Source organism: Erithacus rubecula (genome assembly GCF_903797595.1).
Source record: "Erithacus rubecula genome assembly, contig: SUPER_Z_unloc_2, whole genome shotgun sequence".
NCBI classification, from domain to species: Eukaryota; Metazoa; Chordata; class Aves; order Passeriformes; family Muscicapidae; genus Erithacus; species Erithacus rubecula.
The window spans coordinates 12,421,047-12,442,431 of NW_027635860.1; the positions used below are offsets into that span (position 1 = coordinate 12,421,047).

The following is a 21,385-nucleotide window of genomic DNA, read 5'->3' on the forward strand; positions in this document are numbered from 1 at the left end:
GAAAAAATAAGGGAAAACATTAGGTACATTATGTTTCTAAGAAACTGACTGAATCACTTCATGTTGTTAAAAAGTTAATAGAGTAAATGTTTCAGAAGAGCTTGCCAAAAGGCAAGCTTTTCCATAGCATTTTTACTACCAGACAGATGTCTCATGTAGTTCTTCCAAAAGCATGACTTCCCACACTTCATCTTAGCATCAGTATAGCTATTAAGCACATTTTTAAAGTGCCAAACCCTACTTTAGTGGTATATTAGGTGATTCTGGTAGGTAAAGTGTTTGAGAAACTAAAATACAAGACAGGTTTTATCTTTACTAGTGCATACCAGTGCAGACTACCAGCATGCCATCTGCACAAAGTTTCTGCTTTAGAAATCTCTAATGTAGTACTTGACAGAAGACGAAACATCATCATTCAAAGCTATGATGTACAGCGTACACGAGTAAGAAATCCATCTCCATATGTACAGAGTCCTTTACTGTGGGGGTGATGAGGCACTGAACAGGTTATCCAGAGCCTTGTGGACTGTCCCATCCCTGGAAAAGGACAGGTTGCATGGGGCTTTGAGCCACCTGACCTACCGGTGCAGTGGTAGTGGGACTGGGACCAGTTTTTTAAGGTCCCCTCCAACCCAAACCATTCCATGACCCCACAATCTTCCTGAATATGTGTATACAGTTTTAGCCAGGAATTAGTTGAGAGATGGTAGTTATTTCAGCATAAACAAGTCCTAAGTAGGACTAGTTACATGAAGTTACAAAGCTGTGTGTTTTAGTGTGTGCTTGCTTAGCTTCAGTAGCTGGATTTGCTGAAGTCTTAGGCCAGAAGCTGTGAGCTTAGACCTAGATATGCTTTCAGATAGAATAATTAATTTGCTTAGTCATCTTCCTAGGAACTGGTACAGTGCTGTGTTTTAGCTTTAGTATGAAAAGATTATCAATAACAAAGTGACGTTTCAGTTGTTGCTAGGTAATGTTTATTACATCAAGAATAGTAGTTTTCCAGCTTTCCATGCTCTGCCAGTGAGCAGGTACACCAGGAAAAAAAAAAACAGAAAAAAAAGGAGGTTACAGTTGTCAGCACAAGCTGTAACTCAACAAGACAAGAAATCACGTGCCTGCCTGTGTGGTGGACATAGAGAAAAAAATCAGGAAAGTGCTAAAGACCACAAATCAAAAATCCCCATTTGATCAAGGCATCACAAGAGCACATGAGAGGTGGGGGCATAAGTCATAAGGGTATAATTGCCTGGCGTTTTCTTTGTTCTGGGTCCCTCTTTAAAGGCACCTGGCTTTCGCTAACCTGATGCTGTATCTCCATTAAACCCCCTCTTTTTATAAATCCAATGTCTGAGATTCTGCTGTGGGAAACGTAGGCCACGCCCAAAGGAGGAGGAGGTGCCTGTGTCTGCAAAGAAAACCAGCAACAGGGTCCTTCTGAACACAGGGGCTCAATTGTAAAAATAGTAATTGAAGGGGAAAGTATGGAACAACTACAGTTCTTTTCAAAACCTCAAATAATGAAATAAAGTGGTTCAAAATATTTTGGGAAAGTATGCCTGAAGAAACATGGGAAAACAATTCTTTCTAAGGTTTTCTTCAACTAGAAGAGCAGTTTTAAGCACGTATGTAAAAAGTGAAATGGCATACTGAATATATTATGGGGGATAAAAAACTGGACAAGGAAACTACATTCTTTTTGACTTCTTAAAAATTTTTTTTCATTTACTTGTTACATTGAAACAAAGTAAGTTATTTCCATACTTTCTGTGCAGTTGGCACACCTTACAATACTTTCCTCCTGAAACAATTTGCCTGGGCTAAACTCAAAGCAAAATACTCTCTCCTCTCAATGTTTGTGACACAAGGTACAATGCTGAAGTAAGTGTTTTGTAGATGACAAGTACAAAGCAGGAAAAGAAATGCTTCCCAAAGTGAAAAACAGAAGTGGAGAGGGAAGTGTCATTAAAAGACAAAAATAAATTTATCAGCTTACACAATGCTAATTATCCAGAAAATATAAGAATTAAGTTCACTTTTTCCTAAGCATTTTATACTAAGTTGACTCCAGTCAATGCTTTAAAAGCATATGTTCACTGTTTAATTGTGTGACAAAACTGTGATATTCTGTTCAGTCCATCTTAATTATTTTTTACTGAAACTAAAGTGTATTATTCACGTATTTTAAGCACTCTTGTTTCTATCAAACATAGCATCACAGTTAACTTGAATTTCAACTCTTATCTACTGCAAACTGCAAAGGTAAGCAGAACAATTACAGAATACTCATCTTAAAAACCTGTAAAATAAATACTTAAAAAGTGTTATCACATATCAAAAGCATATTGGCAACTGGGCCAGAACTTGGTTATCTTGAAATTGAAGCATCAAGAGTCTAACAAAGAAATAGAAACACGGTCAAGTTATATTCTAACTCTCTTAATTAATGAATTTGGGAATCATCAAACAAATTATTTGCCTTGAAGGATCCACTTCACTTCAACTATTATATTATAATTTTAACCATTAAGTTACCCAGTTAAGTAAAAACAACTAAAAAGAAAATAGTTCATTAATGGATAAGGGCTTTCTCCAGCTCTACAGTGAGCTACCAAATCTACATCTACTCTATTCAAAGTAAGGAAAACAGACAGCTTGTGCAAAAGTTTCTGGAGATAACCTTTCAGTTTGGATGCACTGAAGTCACTAAATTCTGCATCTCACAAAACCTTTAAAACCTTTTAGGATTCCACCCTTCTATGCAAGGTTGCAAAAAAAGTAATTCAGTTTAAGTACTCCCCACTCTGTCTCAGTGACAGTACTACACATTAGTGAGGAGCAGTTCTCTGACTTTGCACTTATGCTATATACTCTGCCTGGGGGGTGGAAAGATTAACAAAAAAGCAACTGGTTCAGAGATAACAATGAAATTAACCCATCCAGTCTCCCCAGTTTCACTCACATTGAACTTTCACATGATGCAAACACAGAAGCTATAGCATACCATACCAGTCACCATAAAATAAGAAGTCCAACTAAATTCAGCCAAGAAATTAAGAAATTTTCTACCTTTGTCTGAACAGAGCTATCATCTCTTCTTCCATTTACACTGAAATGCTGTGAGACTATTCAAGTGTATCACAGTGCTTGGGTGCAGATTAGGAGACAACAGAGTGGAACACTTTCTAAGTCCTGCAAAGTTTTTTCATTGGTTGGGGGGTTTTTTGTGGGTTTGGTTTTATTTGGGTTTATTGTTGTTGTTGCTTTGTTTGACTGGATTTTTTTAATAGGTTCCAAATTTGATCTGTATGCTTCAGAAAAGAAGCTTAGCATATAATTGTTCTTTCACTTGAAGGACAGAGAAAAAATAAATGTTTTGAAGAGATACAAATCCTAAACAGTTATGCAAATAACAAGAACCTTCTGTATGTTGAGTTAGCCATGCAACATTAACTTTTTCCTCCTATGTCCTTTGTCCCATTTATTAATTGCAGCTTTTGCTTATTACCATGACATAATCAGTACTTCAAAGACAGGAAAGGGTCTATTTTTCTGTGAAATGTCTAGCATATTCAACAATCAGAACATAAATTCTCCTTTCTCTGTTTCTGCTCAGCAGTCTGGTAACAGAGTTACTTAGCAACAGATGAAGCAACTGAACTGTGCTGCCTGATCCACACACATTTCACTGCAAAGTAACACTCACAAAGGCATTATTTAGCTGATGGTTGCCTCTGCTTAGATGTATTTTTGAAGTATAAAATCCATTAGTGTGAGGCAAGCCTCACACTATAAAAATGCAACTATCATGTACTATCATTAATGCACTACACGTTTTGAAATTGCCTGTAAGTCACATACATGATTCTGAGCACCTCTGAGAAAGGAATAAACAAGAAAATACAAAACACAAGACTACACAAGACTATTTATATTATTTACATGGATGTTACAGCAGTTGCTTAAATGGGGAGGATAGGAGTCCTCTTTCTCAATGTACAAATTTAAATACACAGACCAAGCTCTCGTGACATGTACACTTTTCTTGCTACAGAATACTTTGATTTCAGAGAATGAATACATGTTCATTTTGAAAACACACATATACAAACACATTTCCCCAAACCAGCTTCTTCACCAGAGAAGCAGGAACTAATACATGCCACAAACACAAAGGAGATATTTCAGAAGGGAGAAAAGTAACCCAGAGAATCTGACAAACCATTTGCCAACCATTACCCTTTTTTAATGTAATTCCACAACTAAACAATCCCTATATTTTTAATTTCTCTTGGGCAATTAAAGTTTCTATTTTACAATTGCATAAGAACTTCTTAAATATTGTCTTGGTTCATCACACAAATCTATACTGCTGGCCAAGACTTGAAAGCCTTTTGCCCTGAGCAAGGGGAAAGCACAGCAGCTTTTTCAGCTTTGTCATCTAGTGGCATTGTTAAAGCATTGTTTTATTCTAGGGATTCAACACCCTGGAGTTCATAGCAGCTTCAAAATTTATTTCATATGTATATATGAAGATTTATGGAACTTTAATTTTATAGAGCTATACCAAGTTTACTCCAAGATTTTTCCGTCCTCCAAAAAATTAAGGATGAGCAGGAATTTAAGTACAATTGGATACTAAGAAAAGAACATACATACATGAAAAACTAGGCAAAAATTCGGTTTTGGTTAAGTCACTAGACAAATTACCAGGAGGGACAAAATTTCTCTAAATTTCCTATTCATTTGACAGCAAATATTTTTGTCTTATTTGCAATTCAAAATTAGTGTTATGTTTTAAGAATGAAGGTAACCAAGTAGAGTGCAAGTTAAGAGCACATTTCACAGATTTCTTAAAAAGAATTAAGATACTTTCCATGTTTCATTTCAACCAGGAACTTTGATAACACTTCAGACACTAAAATCACAAAGTCTTTAAGTGTTAATAACTGCAATAACAACTTCTTAGGTTACATTTCACACTATAAAGAGAATAAAAACTTAAATGATGAGAACTCTTAAGATGCATCTACAAGGAAAGCTAAGTTAATACCTTGCCTCCATATGCTCCAGTGATCAAGCACTTACGCAATATTTAAACATACTATTATGCAAATTTAAAAGGTTTTCTTCTTTCTTTCAAGGATAAATAATTTTTATTAACCCACTCTACCCTTTTCAGGGAAGAAAGAAAGATGTTTTTCCTGTCAGACTTCTCAAATAATTTATTTTTCTTTACCATACTTTAAGGTTTTTATGCATTAAAAGAACGACTAACTTCAACAGTATTCAAGATTGCATTTCAATGCAGGAGGATGGATGTGCTCTTTTTTTGCATAAACTATACAGAAATCTCTGTTTAGGTCTCTATCTCCTATTTTTAAACTTTCTATGGTTCTGATCAAAACCAGTAACTGGCTGCCTTTTCCTCACTTTGTTGATTTGAGAATGGTTTATATTAAAAAAAATAAATCTCAAGCATTAGCGTCTCTTTGTGTGTTTGAAGCCAAATATCAAATGATTCTTGAATACAAGGTATGCAGTTTTCTTACAAACACAATTTATTTGTTCCAGTTCAGCACTTTTAAAACAAAGGTTATAACCACAGTGTTAGCTGACAGTTAAAATTCAACTGCAAGCAAGTTTTACTGCTACCTTGCAAGAAACAAAATTTTGAAAATAAAATAACACTTTTAAAAAACCTTAAGTCAGTGTTCTGCTATACCATTTACAAGCCACTTTCCTTCTACATTAGAAACCATCATTTCAGAGACTACTTAAAATTAGGACACATGATTATTTTATTACTCCTCAACTACTTCCTTCTACTAGCACAGGCACACTACTCTATCCTCATGAGAAAGGGGCATATTTCCAGAAAGTATTATCAGTGTATCACTTGCAATCAAGAATCTGAGCTATAAAAAATCTTTTAGCTTTCTGCACTTTTTACTGCATTCATGAAAATAAAGTAAGCATTCCATATGAAGTATTTTCCTATACAAACCACGCATCTCCCAAACAATTACTCCTGAAATACTGTGTTAAAAACAAGAAGTTAATACATTTAGCTTAACTTGTACTTTTCACCACCTTCTGAGTCATCTCCGTAGTACTGTAATTTTCACAGCCAGACACATTTTTAAGAAACTCACTTGCAAAAAGCAGCAATTCTAAAGAAATTTTTTAAAAATAAAGAGCAAGAGAAAGCTCTGACAATCAAAATTCCTAGGGAAAAATAAATTCACAATATGTACTTACTAATTTGTTTTCTTGCATATATATTCTTTGCAGCTTCAGACAGCCTTTAGCTATAATGATCATTCCTTCATCTGAGATCTTGTAACATTGCCCAAAATGTATGTCTTTCAATTCCCTGCATTTTGAACCGAGCTGCAATGAATGAAATCAAAAGGAGAAAAAAAAAATTAATTTGTCTGAAATGAAGAGATGAAAGAAAAGACTTTTTTTTTTGCTTCTCCACCCCCCATTAAAAATTATCTTTTTTTTCAGACTTTGAAACATTATATGCAAGCAAGAAAGATTCTTGTTATGACATAATACATACATGACAAAATGAAGTTGCTAACTACAGTCAACAAAATTGAGCTAAGAGCACCTAAGAACTAAGTTATTTACTTTGTGTACAGGTAGCTAAAAATGCCTTTATTTGATTTACCCTAACTATGCTTCTTTAACACTCTCAGAGAGGTGATGAAGTGTGGACACTGCTGAAGGCCTAGGCACATTTTAGATAGGCCTTTTTCTCAAGTTCTAAGTATTTTTCTCAAGTTCTAAGTATTTTTCTCAGGGCATGAAAACTTTCCCAGCTCCAGCCAGGATTTTTCCCAGGCTAGAGTTTTTCTCTATTGTAGTCATAAGACAAAGAATCATAACAGAGATAAACACCTGCAAGGTCCATGAGAAAATCAGGGAGGAGAGATGTCTCCTCTGATCTGTCTTCTGTTTGTATTTTGCTTTGAACAAACTGCTTTATTTAAGGCAATGGCTTCTTTCAATAAATTGTTCCTTCTTGCTCTTTTCTGCACCAAGCAAGAGAGTATCCTGTTGCTGTTTTTTCCCCCCACTCGGTAATCTTTCTCACAGCAACAATGAAGCCTTCCTACATGTCTAACAAGTGCTGTTCAGCGCTCATGAAGCAAAAACAAGTTACTAAAATACAGGTTTTGAATAGCAACCAAGGCCAGCAAAATTGAATCCACCAGAAGTGAAGTATAGGATGTCAAACTGCAGATTTTACTACAAAAGCAACCATTTAATCCCTAGGTATTAAAAAGAAAAAGAAAGTTTAGTTTAGAGACTGAAGAAAGTGCAGTCTTTAGAGAATAGCATTTACAGCATCAAAAAAAAAAGTCTCCATACACCAATTTTTAAAACAGAAGTTTTTTGTGATTTTAATTAAATCCTAAGAAAGGGTATCTTGTTTTACTTGCTAAGCTGCAATATACTAAGTTTACAGAAAGAATTTGTGGAATGTATGGTTACCTGCTTCAGGCCTTCATCAGTGAGTCTGTCTTGATTGCCCACATGCACTTTCTGTAGAAGAGGACACTGAGAGGCAACTGCAATAATAGAGGCATCAGAAAGCTGTTTACATCTGTAGGCAGTATACCTTAGGAGCCCAGGACATTTAATTGCTAATATGCATACTCCTGTATCAGATACATTGCGACAATCAGAAATATTGATTTCAGTAATATTCTGGCTTCTTGATGCTATTTTTTCCAACAGCTCATCAGTGACCTGCAAAGAAAAAACAAATACTTACATATAACTTTTTCCATAAAGATCTTTAATGTCATTAGGACAAAAATGGCTGTTTCTAGGATGCATTTCCATGAGCTACAGCAAAAATGAAACTACTTCCTTTACCTATGGCTGAATACATTTTACTGTTATTGCCTTTTTTTGGAGGAGGTGGGAGGAGGCTGATGGTTTTGATAGAATATGGGTAGCTGAGGGAAAGACAGTTCTGACAGACTATGTAGACTGTTGCCAGATGGTTTCATGATAAAGCTCACAGAGGGAGAGACAACAGCTAGAAAAGTACAAAAAATATGGGCACCTGCAGGAATTGATGCCACCACAAAAAGAATCCCAAATGGCTGCCCAACTTGACAGTATCAGACTGAGCTCCAGAGTTAGGAGGGTAACCACAGACCTACTTCTCTTCCTTGCCATGAATAGACTATCTGTGATTTTCAGGTATTAGAAAGATAAATTACTTGTTGGTACAATTGCCTTAAAAGGTTTAGGGCTTGACGTGCTCCAATGACCTCAGCTCCTAAGGGAGGTTAACAAAGCTGTTCTACTGACAGTGTAGAAAAAGAAGACAGAATTCATAGACCACAATGACATTTGGCAGAAGTTTTTAGATAAGGAAGAAACTAACAAAGCCAGCTCAGCAACTGTGTTGAATCAACTCCAACTGAGCAAAAAGCAATTCTGGCAAGGGGAGATGGCAAACACCACAGACCACAAATCCAAGAAACCTACCAACCCAAAAAAACAGAAAGACTGAGTATGTGGGCTAATTAGCATAAGAATTCTAGGAATCCCTTAACCAAGAGAAGGTAGAATACTAACTAATAACAGAACTAGGTAACTTGTAGCCAACAAACATTGCTGCCTTTGTTTACTGAAATGTATGCGATTTCATATTGATAATAGTTTCTGCCCTATGGCAATTGGGTTAGCCTTCATTCTATTCTATTTGCTACTTGTAGTAATACTACATGAAAGGGCAGTGTTTCAATGTCTTAAAACTTTTCTTTTTTCATTTTAATATATTAGCAGGTATGCTAGATTTAATCAAAGGGAGGACTGTTGAGGAATACACTCAGTGGCCATAGCTTGGGGTGCAGCTGCAGTGGAGCTCAGGCTGAGCTCCACGTGGCACAGCCAGAGGCAGAAGGCCACAAACTGGTGCCAATCCCTTTCACGACAAAAGGCACAGAGACCTGTGGCACAGACAGGTAAGAGACACTTGGAAATACAGCAGGAGCCAAGAGTTCCAAGGTGCACCCATACTGTGAGGGTGTAAAAGCACAGCGGTCCCTTTGTTGGGGTCCCTCCTCCTCCAGACCTGAAGTGTTATTCTGCTGTTGCACAATGATTATATTATTTTAAGGACCCAGAGGTCTGAGACTCTGCTGTGGGAAGCCTGAAGTCAAGGCAGTAAGGGAAATGGTCTGACTGTGTGGGGTGTGCAGGGAGCTGAGCAGGGCATCCATCACCTCTCTGGGGCTGCTGCTGCAGACGGGCTCCAGTCCCAAGCAGGTGGTGCCAGTGCGGCTCACAGAGTTTCATTAACTCCTTTGTAAAAAAATGCTCCATCCATTTTGTATCTATATACATTGTAGTTAGCCAAAATGATAATAATCTTAAAAGAAGACAATCCTACAAAGGACTAAATAGAAATAGTTATCCATGACTTGGCATAGATAAGATTGAGCTTTAAGCAAAGAGGGGAAGAGAGCAACATGAATCCCTTTTGATTTTTGCCTTATATAGCTGAGGAGCAATCTTTGCTGCATTCAATACAGTTCTCACTCGTATTAAGTCAGATCTTTTTTCTTGCTCTTTCCTCAGACAGAGGTTAAGATAGAAAAGAATTGTGCTAGTTTTGCCTGGGGTAGAAGGAATTTTCTTCACAGTGACTAGTATGGGACTGTGTTTTGGATTTCTGCTGGCTTTCTCATTGCTGAACAGGAATTGCACCGTGACAAGGCTTTCTGTGCTTTTCACCTGGCCTTGCAGGCAAACAGACTGGGAGGTTGGGAGGGAGCACAGCCAGGACAGGTAACCCCCAGTTAACCAAAGGGATATTCCAGAGCATGTGGCATCAGGCTCAGTGTATAAAGTGAGGGGAAGAAGGAGGAAGGGGGGGACATTTCCAGTGATGGGGTTTGTCTTACCAAGTCATTGTTCTGTGTGATGGGGCCCTGCTCTGCTGGGGATGCCTGAGCACGTGCCAGCTGATAGGAAGCAGTGAATAAATTATTTCTCCTGCTTGTTTTGTGTATGTGTATGCAACTCTTGACTTCTCTATTGAACTGTCTTTAAACTCATGAGTTTTGTAGCTTTTATTCTTCCAGTTCTCTCTCCAACTCTACTGCTGGGGGAGTGAGGAAGGAGCTGCCTGGACCTTGGCAGCTGTCTGGCCCAAACCACAACAACGACAAATTGCAAAGAAAAAAAACCAATCCTTCTACAAAGGCAACTGCCCAGTTGTTATTCCTCTGTGTCCTGTATTTTCAATCAACTCTCAAGGTACTTGTCATAATATCCTGCAACTAACTACTCAATAAGAAACCCAAGGGCAGTGGCAATACAAAAACAATACTGACATCCCTAAAGCTTTCCAAGGAAGGAAGCTACCCTGTACAGTTTAAGACTAGGCTCCTAGAGATCTCACTAAATTAAATCCACAAATATTTCATTCTAGGATCATCCTAAAAAAAACCAACAAAGCAAACACAGTCTCTTTTCTAATGAGTAGGAGCTATACCAGCTGAAGAATACAATAAAGAAAATTTGTTAAAACAAACAGAGCAAGCACCACATATATTACCATTCTCCCAACTACAGCTTACAGAAATGTTCCTGTTTGTCTTATTAATTCAAAGAGGTCCTATAGTTCCAGACCACAGAGTTGAGACAGGTAACCCACAACCCACTTCAAATGGCACTTGTGCTCATACTGTTTAAGAACTGATCTCAGACAAAATACACTATATTTAAAGGAACCAATTTAAGGCTCCAGACATTTTCAGTCAATAGTAGAAAAATCCGTGAAACTACAGATATCACCTTTTTTTTTTTTTTTTTTGTTTACCCCTGGTCAAAAGTACAACTTCCAAGAACAAATTCTGAGTCATGAAAACAATTATTCCACATGATATTTTCATACCTGCTGACGACTACTGAGATCCAGTTGCTTCCAAAACTGAAAATCTAAACAGAGGTCACGCCAATATTTACAGACTAATGACACTGAGAGGCAACGCTCATTCAGAGACAAGTTGGAAAATATCTGTAAAGAAAGCAAAAAAAAAAATCGTCAGGGGGAGTCATATTTTAGAGACAGAAATATTTTATTACCAGTACATCTTGTAAAAGACAGAAAAGTATTAGCATACACAATAACACACAGATCTACTTGCCCCCCAATTGATTAGCCAGAGACAGTAACAAAAATACCTACATCCCACAAGAACTGACAATATCAGGAACTCATATTATCACAATCAACAACAGAATATATCCTAAGTACTCATTTCACAGACTAAGTTTTATAAGTGCTTCTGAGATGGCACACCTAAAGAATTACAAATTACCTCAGTGCTATTTGCACACCATTTAAAAAGTGCTTTCATTCCCATCCTGAAATGGATGGGAAACCTTTATTTTTAACCAAACAGGTAAGAAGAGTCATAAAGGTATTAAAACATCAAGTCTTGTGGGAAGGGGGCATGGGATAGTAGAGCAGGTTAGCAGGAGTAAATCAGTGTCACAGAAGAGAACCGAAGCACAAAATTAGCATTTTATACCCCAAGGCTTTGAGCACTATAGTAGCTGGCAAAAAGAAGAATAAATTGTAACTTTATTGCAAGATCAGAAATTGCTACAGCATGTGTTACAATCATCCCCTTAAAACTACTGTTGTTTATTAGTAAATATAAAACGAAGGTCTGTCAAGAGTTCACATGAAGGTACCCTGTCAGCACAAATGACCTTAAATTTACATGTGATCCTATAGTGAGAAAAGGCAGTAGTGGCATTATACCTACATAGGAGTACAGACTGCAAAAAAAGAAAAAGCCCTCCCACTGATCCTAGCAAAAGTGTTAAATAGAAATACTATTGCCAATCTCAGGCAATTTTCTCAAGAAAATATGAAAATACTGGAGAGTGTCTATAGAAAAGCATGGAAGTCTAGTGAACATGAAAACATTGACAGAAACTAATAGGACTCTTGAGCCAAAGAAAAGAGATGGCAAAGGGGAAAACATACCAAAAAAAAAAAAACCAAAAAAAAAAAAACAAAAAAAAAAAAAAAAAAAAAAAAAAAAAAAAGGATTAATGAAGCATTGAACTACAATGGTAACTAACAGAACTTTGGTTATTGGTGGTCTTTGGAACAGACAAGACAATGAACTGCCAAGAATAACAATCAAAACTGTACCACTTGTTCTAGGGGATGGCTTACACCAATACAAGACCTCTTGATGAAGCAGAGCTCTAATGAGAGAGGAGGGAGTCAAATTCATGATGCTCTGTACATGCTTGCAAGATTTATCATTCTCCTTTTTTTCTAGCTATAATAAACTTGCAATCTCTTATGCAAGACTTGTCAGTGTTGAAGGATTGTGCAGGAAACACCATTTCCCCACAGGCCTTTGCCTGGCCATTACCAGAGTCAGAGTCTGCTTCTCATTAGGCAGCCAGTTAAATACAGCAGACAGAAGTGCAAACAAAACAATCACTGCCTGCTTTGTCCCTGCAGTTTTTGTCCCTACTGGTGAACCCATGCACAGAAACCAGGAGGTGGCTGCAATCAGCACTCAAAAAATACCATCACCCTCAGTCAAGCAGAAAGAAAGTACTGAATAGTAAGTGGTAATTTGGTATCTGACACTTCCTGCAAAGGTGCAATTCTAAATATGAGAAAAAAGTGACAATCTGATGATGCTCAGCAAAAGTTAGTAAGAATAGTAGGAAACTTGAATTCCTGCTACCAGCATGAAACAGAAGACTGAATCTTTTAACAGTTATAAAAACCTTAGAAGAGAACAAAGCAACATGATCCATGTTATGTTTAGATAGGGGTTTGATCAACTCCAATTAATATTAACAAAGTATATCAAGGTTGGCATTACAAAATACTTCAATTAATTTTTACTCAGGTGGGAAATAAATATGTTTATTTGTGGAAATACCACCTTTGAGAGACAAAAGTTTGCAGCTCTGAAGAATGCAGTAAACATGATATAGTACAGACTGTTGCTAATACAGCTGCCACTGTTAAAATGAAAACCTATAAGTAATTTTTGCATTTTATTTTGTTTATCCTGGGTTGGTACAGCTAAGTTTTGAGGGTATGGGGGCTATGAAAGCAGCTTCTCTGAGAAGCCGCTAGAATCTTCCCTCATGTCTGAGCCAGTGTCAGCCAGCACCCAAGATGGACCCACACTGGCCAAGGCTGAGACAGTCAGTGATGGCAGTAGCATCTTTAGGATAATGGAAGAAGAAGAAAAAAAAAACAAAAAACATCGAGCAAAAGCAAGTTGCTACCAGAGATGGAGTGAGAATACATAATGAAGAAGGAGCAGCAGAAACAAGGTATGATGAACTGACTGTAACCTCTCTTCTGGTCCTCCTGAATGGCTGGAGGAAGGAGGTATGTGGGAGTCCAGGGTTTTTCCCTGGCTCCTTTGGGGGTGCAAAAACCCCCCTGGCAGACCCCTCAGAGACCCCTGAGTGCTGCCCAGGAGCTGCAGGGGCTGCATTTGGCTCCTTGGGAGAATCTGCCCACATTGAGAGAAGAGACACAGAAAATAATGATGAGTAGAGTGTAAATTAGAATGTTAGAACGTAGATAAATAGGTTTTCTTGAATGTTTATGATAAGGGACACGTGGCCAAGATGGAGAATTTGGGGGGTGGACACCTTTTCCTCCTTCTTCTCCATGTCATCCATGTTGGGTGACACATTGACACTCTTGGATTGGATGGGGTCAGGGCTGGACCATTTAATAAAATTGTATTGTATTGGTAAAATTTTGTAAACATGTAATACGTAGTACTAACTATATAAGATAAGCCCTGCCTTGACCAGGCAGATTCCACTATGGATGCCAGGCTGAGCAGACCGCTGCTGGCCAGGCAAAGTGTCCCAGAGATAAGAAACAATAAACTGTCCTTGGAAAAAGAGAAAACTGTCTCTGGCAGTCTCTCTTCGGCGGCTTCGGGGAAAACCAGGTTTTGAACCACCTTCGTGTCCCTCTGGGGTGATCTCGGGGCAGAGGAGGAACCCCAGACTGGGACAGAGGTAGAGAACTGTGAATACAGTTAGGCCAAGTAGAGATACAAGGGTTAGGAAAGATGTAGATTTTACGTCTCATTATCCTACTCTGATTTGGTTGGTAATAAATTCAACCCATTTCCCCAGGTTCAGTCTATTCTACCCACGACAGTAATTACTGAGTGATCTCTCCCTGTCTTTAATTCGTGACCCTTTCCTCATGTTTTCTCTCACCAGTCAAGGAGGAAAATGTCAGGGCTTTGGAGGGGAAACTGGTGTCCAGCCAGGGTCAATCCACTATGCTACCATCCCACCAAAAGCTGAAAGTCCTCACAAATCACAGACCTACTGCTAACCTGTTCCTCCTGCATGAAGCAGCTATAGAAACAACCAAACTTAAAGAAACAAGTTTGATTAAGTACTTGACACAAACAGTACTGCTGCATAGAAAATGTTCTGAAAAACATCCAAAAGCATTTGTAGTCATGTTTTAGTCCATGCTGTACTTAAGTCTAGAAGTAGAGACAATTAAGGAGTACAGGTGTGGCAAACCAACTTTCTAGAAAACGTAAGTGAGGCCATCGGGACAAGAAGAGACCAAGCCATTGCAAAAGTCCCTGCATGCACAGGAGTAGCCATGTAAGTTACACATATGGCATATGTTCCAAAACTAGGCCTTGCTGGTTTGCTTATTTGTAGTAGCTCTAAGAGTTACAGCTGAGATGTTACATAGTGATTCGTGTCATTACAGAAATACACCACGGAATCATATAAACAAAAATGCTGAATTCAAAGTCAAGCATGGACGTGAGACACAGGAAGATATAATGATTTCATTATATTTGTTAAAAATTGTGGACACTGCTGGGGGCCTAGGCAAAATCTGCCAGGCCTTTTTCTCAAGTTCTAAGTATTTTTCTCAGGCCATGAATCTTTCTCAGCCTCAGCTAGGATTTTTCCCAAGCTAGAGACTCCTTTGTTATTGTAAACACAAGAGAAAGAATCATAAAGATAAATACCTGCAAGGTCCATGAGAAAGCCAGGGAGGAGAAGTGTCTCTTTCTCTGACCAATGATTTGTCTGTATTTTGTTTTGCACAAACTGTTTTAAGGCAATGGCTTCTTTCAATAAATTGTTCCTTCTTGCTCTTTCCTGCACCAAGCAATAGAGTGTCTTGTTGTTGTTTTTCCACTGCTCTGTAATTTTCTCATGGCAACAAAAAATCACTTTGCTGTGCTTTCTGGTTTTATATATTTTTTACTTTGCCACCTTAATCATGAATTGTATCCACTTGTATGTATAAGAAAAATGCAAGCTTGTGGACATAAGCAGGCTTGTCACTGCTGTTGCCTGCTTGCTAGGAGTGTAACCTGACAACATGTCCAAGCCTTGTCCAGTGGAGACTCGTGGCCACTGCCCCTTGAGTGCTGGCTAACAGGCTTGTACCCCAGCACAGTGGGCATGTCACAGCCCACCAAGAACCTGCCTATAAAAGGGGCAGTGACCCAGAGTAGGATGGACGTGTTGGTGGAGCGTGGACTCACCGCATCCCCAGAGCTGCTTTGCCCGTTCTTTATCAACAAACTAATACATTGCATTATTGATTGACCTACCCAATGGTGGTGAGTAATTTATAACACAGGTATAAAAGAATGCTGAACAATGCCATGTAAAACAAGAGCTTCTCTTCAGAGCTTGCAATTGTTAAAAGATGACATATTGAATTACACTAAATGGAATTTAGTAGTGAGGACTATACACATTCCAGGTGGTGGCACATCATCCTTACATTACGGGATTAGCCAAGCTACTGATTAAAATACTACACTAGTGCACAAAATGCTTTGACTCACTTTGATGACTTCACCTCCCTTTAATTCAGTATTACTCTCCAGATATACACTGATATTGTGGCAGCTTCATTGTCCTGATTTAAATTTTCTAATTCCCAAGGATGTATAAATACAGTCAAAAGCTAAAACCATTCATACCCACAAGCCTGTTCATTTCACTCCTGCTTCTGACTGATAACTTGGATGGCAATGGTTCTACTAGTTAGCACATTTAATTCCTGAAAATTGTACTCAAACACGTACACTTTCATATCCACTATTCAATTTGCTCCCCCTCAACTCTGTCTAACTCCTCTTCCAAACATCAAAATATCCTTCAGCACTGCAAAGGGTGGACGGTTAATAGCTTTTTTAAAATCATTTTACCTTTTTTTCCCTGTTGGCAAAAGGCAGCAATAGAGGAAGCAGAATTCTGGAAAAGGAGGCCCCTCTCTCTCATCTTCACCCTCTTTCAGCTCAAATTCCTAATGTAGATGTCAGTTCCTTCTGCTTCACTCTTTCATGTCATTGTTAAGATTAGTGGGTTTCTCTTTCCCTTCAAGGGCTACAAGGCTGAGCCTACAGGCTACATCCCATTTAAGGATACCTGACCTTCCCCACTGACAATCTTATCATACCTTCTAGGCACAGTAAATTCTTTAACAACAAGCTCTTGCTTTGAAGTAAAACTGGTCATGCAGACTCATTAAAGACTAGTAATGCCTTCCTTGCCTCAGTCTAATAGCATGACTGGTTGCTCTCCAGGTACCCAGCCCACTGAACTGGAAGACAGGGAACAGAATAAAGACCACCCCATAGCCTATGGAGGTGTACCTGCTACACCACCTAACACCCACACAATTCTACGGGGCAAAATGGGATACATGGGCCCTAAGGGTGGCCACCTAAGCTGGTAGAAGTGCTCACCAAGCCATTTTCAATTATTTTCAAGCAGTCCTGGCTGCTAACAAGGGCATCTCCAGTTGACTGAATGCTGCCAGATGTGATGTTCATCTACACAAAAGGCTCGAAGGAGGATCCAGGGAACAGGCCTGTCAGTCAGACCTTGGTCCTGGATAAGGGTATGCAGCAGATTATCTGGAGTGTTGTTACATGGCACATACAGGACAACCAGGAGTCAGGCTCAGCCAGCACAGGTTTGTGAAAGGCAGGTCCTGCTTGACCAGCCTGGTCTCCTCTCCTGCCTAGGCGACCTGCATGGTGGAGTAACAGAAAGGCTGTGAATTTTGTCTGCGTAGAATTCAGTAAAGCCTTTCACGCAGTTTACTTTGGCACAGCACTCTCCTGCTGTGAGAAACTGTCTGCTCATGGCTTGCATGGGTGTACTCCAGAAACAGTGGGGCAGCAGGAGCAGGGCAGTGACTATTCCCCTGTGCTGGGCACTGGTGAAGCCACACCTCAAACCCTGTGGTCAGTTTTGAGTCCCTCACTACAAGAAAAACCCTTAGGTGCTGGTGTGTGTGTCCAGAAGGCACTGGAGCTGGAGAAGGGTCTGGAGCACAAGTTTGATGGAGAGAAGCTGGGGGTTTTCAACCTTGAGAAAAGGAGGCTCAGGGGAACCTTATTACTCTCTACAATAACCTGTAAGGAGGGTTTAGTCAGGGGGATTCAGGGTCTTCTCCCAAGCAAAAACTGATGGGACAATAAGAAATGGCCCTAAGATAAGGCAGGGGAGGTTCAGTTTAGACATCAGGAAAAATTTCTTCACCGAAAGGGTTATCCAGAACTGGAACAGGTTGGCCAAGGTAGTGGTGGAGTCACCATCCCTGAGGGTATTCAAAAGACATGCAGATGTGGCACTCAGATGCAGGGATTATTGATGGACTTGGCAGTACCAGGTTAAGGGCCGGATTTAATGATCTTAGAGATGTTTACCAACCCAAGTGATCCTACATCAAAAGAAAATACAAAAATGCAAACAGCAAAAGTCAACTAAGTGATATAGGAAGTTTTCAGTCAAATCACACTCTACTTGCTTCACTCAATTCAAACAGTCTAATTTTATGCTGATAGATACACCTACACAAATCCACAGAGATGGAGAGAAAAGCCACACTGTTTTACCTTTAAACAACAAAGCACAGCTAACTAACTCCATAGCACCCCACGTGAGTCAATCCACCATTCTGAAGCAGGTGATGTCCAATTGATTTTAAACAAGCTAAACCAAATCCTTGCACAGCACAATTCAGACCACCAAAAAATACTGCCTGACCACTTTTCGGTGTTTTCTTAAATTTTTAAAATATTTTAAGACAATGGATGAGAAACAGAGAAAGCAAACGTCCATTAATATTAGTGAAGGGTCCAACCAGAAAAACTAGAGATAAAGTTATTATATGTAATTCTCTCCTTTATCACCAAGTCCTTGCATAATGGGCCTCAGACATTACACCCTTAACACTTCCCCACTGTTTCCATACTAAGAGTATGCTAGGTAGTTCAACCTGTGTGTTTTAAAAAGATTCTTTTTATCATTCTGTGATATCAAAACCTACATGCTTCAACAAAAGCCACCTTTTTAAACACACCTCTGCACAGCAAAACAATTGTTTTTTGTAATTCTGCAATAAATCATAAAATTCACATATTTCAGAAATTTATTATTGAAATAATGAGCATATACTGTCTTGTCTTTAGTTACTAGTCTACTGGCACACCTTCACTTCACAAATTTGCCCCTCAGCTGTATTCCAGAAGCTCAGTAACACCACAATGAGCCTGAGACTGGTTCACTTCCCCACTAGAATCACAGGATGACAGTAAGTTCCATGGGGGAAAAAAAAAAAAAATCAAGAAGCCAGAAAACCAAAACAAATCCATAACAAACAACATTGCTATATTGAGCATTACTAAAGAAAAAGGAGTTCAGGTGAATTAATTGTGAAAATAAACGACATTTTAACCCGCAGCATCAGCCACAAAGGTTTAAAACCCATTCCATGTCTCATAGTGCTACATCTAAAAGTAAGACTCAACACAAACTTTATAATATGGAAGATATGATGGGAACACCAGCATAAACAGGAAAGAAAGCTAGTATTGCAAAAGTCACTTAATGAACTTGCAGATGAAGCCCAATCCAAGTGACATATTTTGACACCTCTGCCTCCTGACTAGCCAAAAATAATTTAAAAAAAAAAAAAGAAAATCACAGTGCAACGATAAAATGCACATGCAGTCCTTTCAGGTGTAAACACCAGCATTCAAAAACCAGAAGACAAAATTAAAGATCTATCTCTAGTGAATCACCACAGATAAGATGGATATAACTTATTTCACTATTAAAGCTATGGCAGAGTTAGAGATAGGTATTTTTGTAAAAGTGAAACTGAGTGCTAAAAGTAACCGCGGAAAAGTACTCACACCATTGATTAAAAAGTATTTTCAGCTACACTGTTTCAAATCTAAAAACAAATATCAATGAAAAAAGTTATCTTCCATTAACAATGGCAAAAAAAATGGACTCTTTTCTAGAAGAACAAGACAAAGTTTCAATTTTGTAATCACAAATGAGATTAAGTCAGATGATAGCTCATGTGTTCTTATTTGCCTAGAATTAATTTGCATAGCACATCTATGAAACATGATATACCATTACTAACTCACTTACGAGTATTTAAAAAAAAAGACAAACAAAACCAACAAACAAAAACCCCTCAAACCAACTAAACCTCCCACAGAATTAGTGTTACATGCAAGACAGATAAGTAGGTTGTTACTGTTTGACAACAAAAGAATAAAGGAAGTACTTCCTAAACTGGATGTACCACTAGCAAAATACAAACACCAACAGTCATGTCTCTCACTTCTCCATTACTATGTCCGCTTTAAGTTCTGCCATCTGAGAAACTCCTGCAATCTCGAAAACTTATTCCCCAAAATTTAAAGGCATACTCACATCAGACTATGGAAAACATCACCAGCTCACTTCCAGCTTTTAGCTAATGTTTAGCTGAAGGAAGTCAGCACAGTGGTCAAGAGAGTAGCTTAAAAATGGAAAGTAGTTCCAATAGAGAGCAGTATTAAAGGAACAGAAAGACAGCAAAAGGGGCAGGAGAGGTGAGACTGTTCCTTGGATATTCAGCGTAACAGGTTATGAAAGCACGTAATTCGAGGAGGCTGCAACACCGTGGAACTACCAAGGCCAAAACTGATCCACAATACACAGCAATGCAAACAGTTTAATAATCGACACTGAAAACTTGTCTATGTAGGTCCAACACTCATGGAAAGCACTAAATATAGTCACAGGCCCCCTTGGCGAGTACTACACCAGTGATGCAAGGAAAAGTCGACTTGTGAAGGGCACCTTAAGAAGTTAACGAGTACAGTCCAAGCAGGAGACAGCTCCAGGAGCTGATTTGTGTGTCTGCACCTCCAGGTAACGGCTCACAACGCCCATTCCAACGACAATCAAATGGGGCCGGGGAACGGGACACAGACAAAAGCAAACCCCCGGAACCCCATCTCCCCAAAGCCCAAAGGCGCTGAGGGGCCGGCCTCCTCCGGTTCCTCCCTGCACCGAGCCCGCCCGAAGACACCGGCGCCCCGGGGGCTGGCACAGCCCCTCAAAATCCTCGGGGAGCGGGCTCGCCCATCCATCCCGACCTACCTTGAGGAGGATCGAAGGTGGCAGCTGATTGATGTCCGGGACGGGCGGCGGCGGCAGGTCCCGGCAGCCGTCGCCGGGGTACTCCAGCGGCTCCTCGCAGCCCGCCTCGCTGCCCCTCTCCTTCTTTTCCTCGCGGCCCTGTTCCTTCTCGTCCTGGGGCGGGGGAGGCGGCGGCGAGGCGGCCTGGCCCCCGCCGCTCTGCCCGGCGGTGCCCCCTCCGCTCTCCCCCGCGGCGCCGGGCAGGGCGAGCAGCTGCGGCTCCGCCGGGCACTGGCAGGCACCGGGCTCGGGCTCGGCGGCGGCACAGCGCGGCTGCTTGCAGGGCGGGAAGGCGGACAACCCGGCCCCCTTGCGCTTGCACAGCATCTCGGAGGAGACCTCGCCGGGCGACCCCATGAGGCCCCGCACCGGTGAGGGCAGCAGGCTGGAGAGGAAGAGGCGCTGGCAGCGGCCCGGAGGTTCCCAGGCGGCGGGCGCCAGGCGCAGGAGGCGGCGGGCGACGCGCTGCTCGGCGGCGGTCAGCGACACGCAGGGCGGCGGCAGCAGTAACGGTTCCCCGGCGGGCAGCGGCTGCTCCGGGGCGGGCGGGCTGGCGCCGTGCACGACGAAGCAGAGCATGCAGGGCCCGCGCAGGAAGCAGCTCCGGCTGCGCGGCGCCGGCACCTTCCCCCGCGGGCGACGGCGGTCGCGGCTCAGGCTCCTTGCCTCCTTCGAGAGCAGGTGGCCCATATAGAAGGGGAAGCGGCGGCAGCGGAAGGGCGGGTGTTACCTGCGGGAGGCGGCGCCGGGAGCTGACATGCTGCCGGCGGGCCGGGGCAGGAGGCGGCGGCGGCGGGGCTGGTTCCGGGACGCCGGGAGGGAGCGAGAAGCT

The 21,385-nt window shown here is 40.5% G+C and overlaps 1 protein-coding gene across 1 annotated transcript in view; it reads right to left on the bottom strand.

Annotated features, from left to right (window-relative positions):
* FBXL17 (F-box and leucine rich repeat protein 17) overlaps positions 1-21,381 on the bottom strand; it is a 266,011-nt gene extending 244,630 nt beyond the window's left edge. Inside the window, exons 1-4 of the mRNA XM_079331057.1 lie at positions 20,515-21,381; positions 10,934-11,056; positions 7,507-7,764; positions 6,262-6,393 (exon numbers count right to left, since the gene is read on the bottom strand). Of these exons, the coding sequence (XP_079187183.1) occupies positions 6,262-6,393; positions 7,507-7,764; positions 10,934-11,056; positions 20,515-21,243 (1,242 nt within the window). The 5' untranslated portion in view covers positions 21,244-21,381. The remainder of the gene's footprint in view (positions 1-6,261; positions 6,394-7,506; positions 7,765-10,933; positions 11,057-20,514) is intronic.
* Positions 21,382-21,385: the final 4 nt, after the last annotated feature.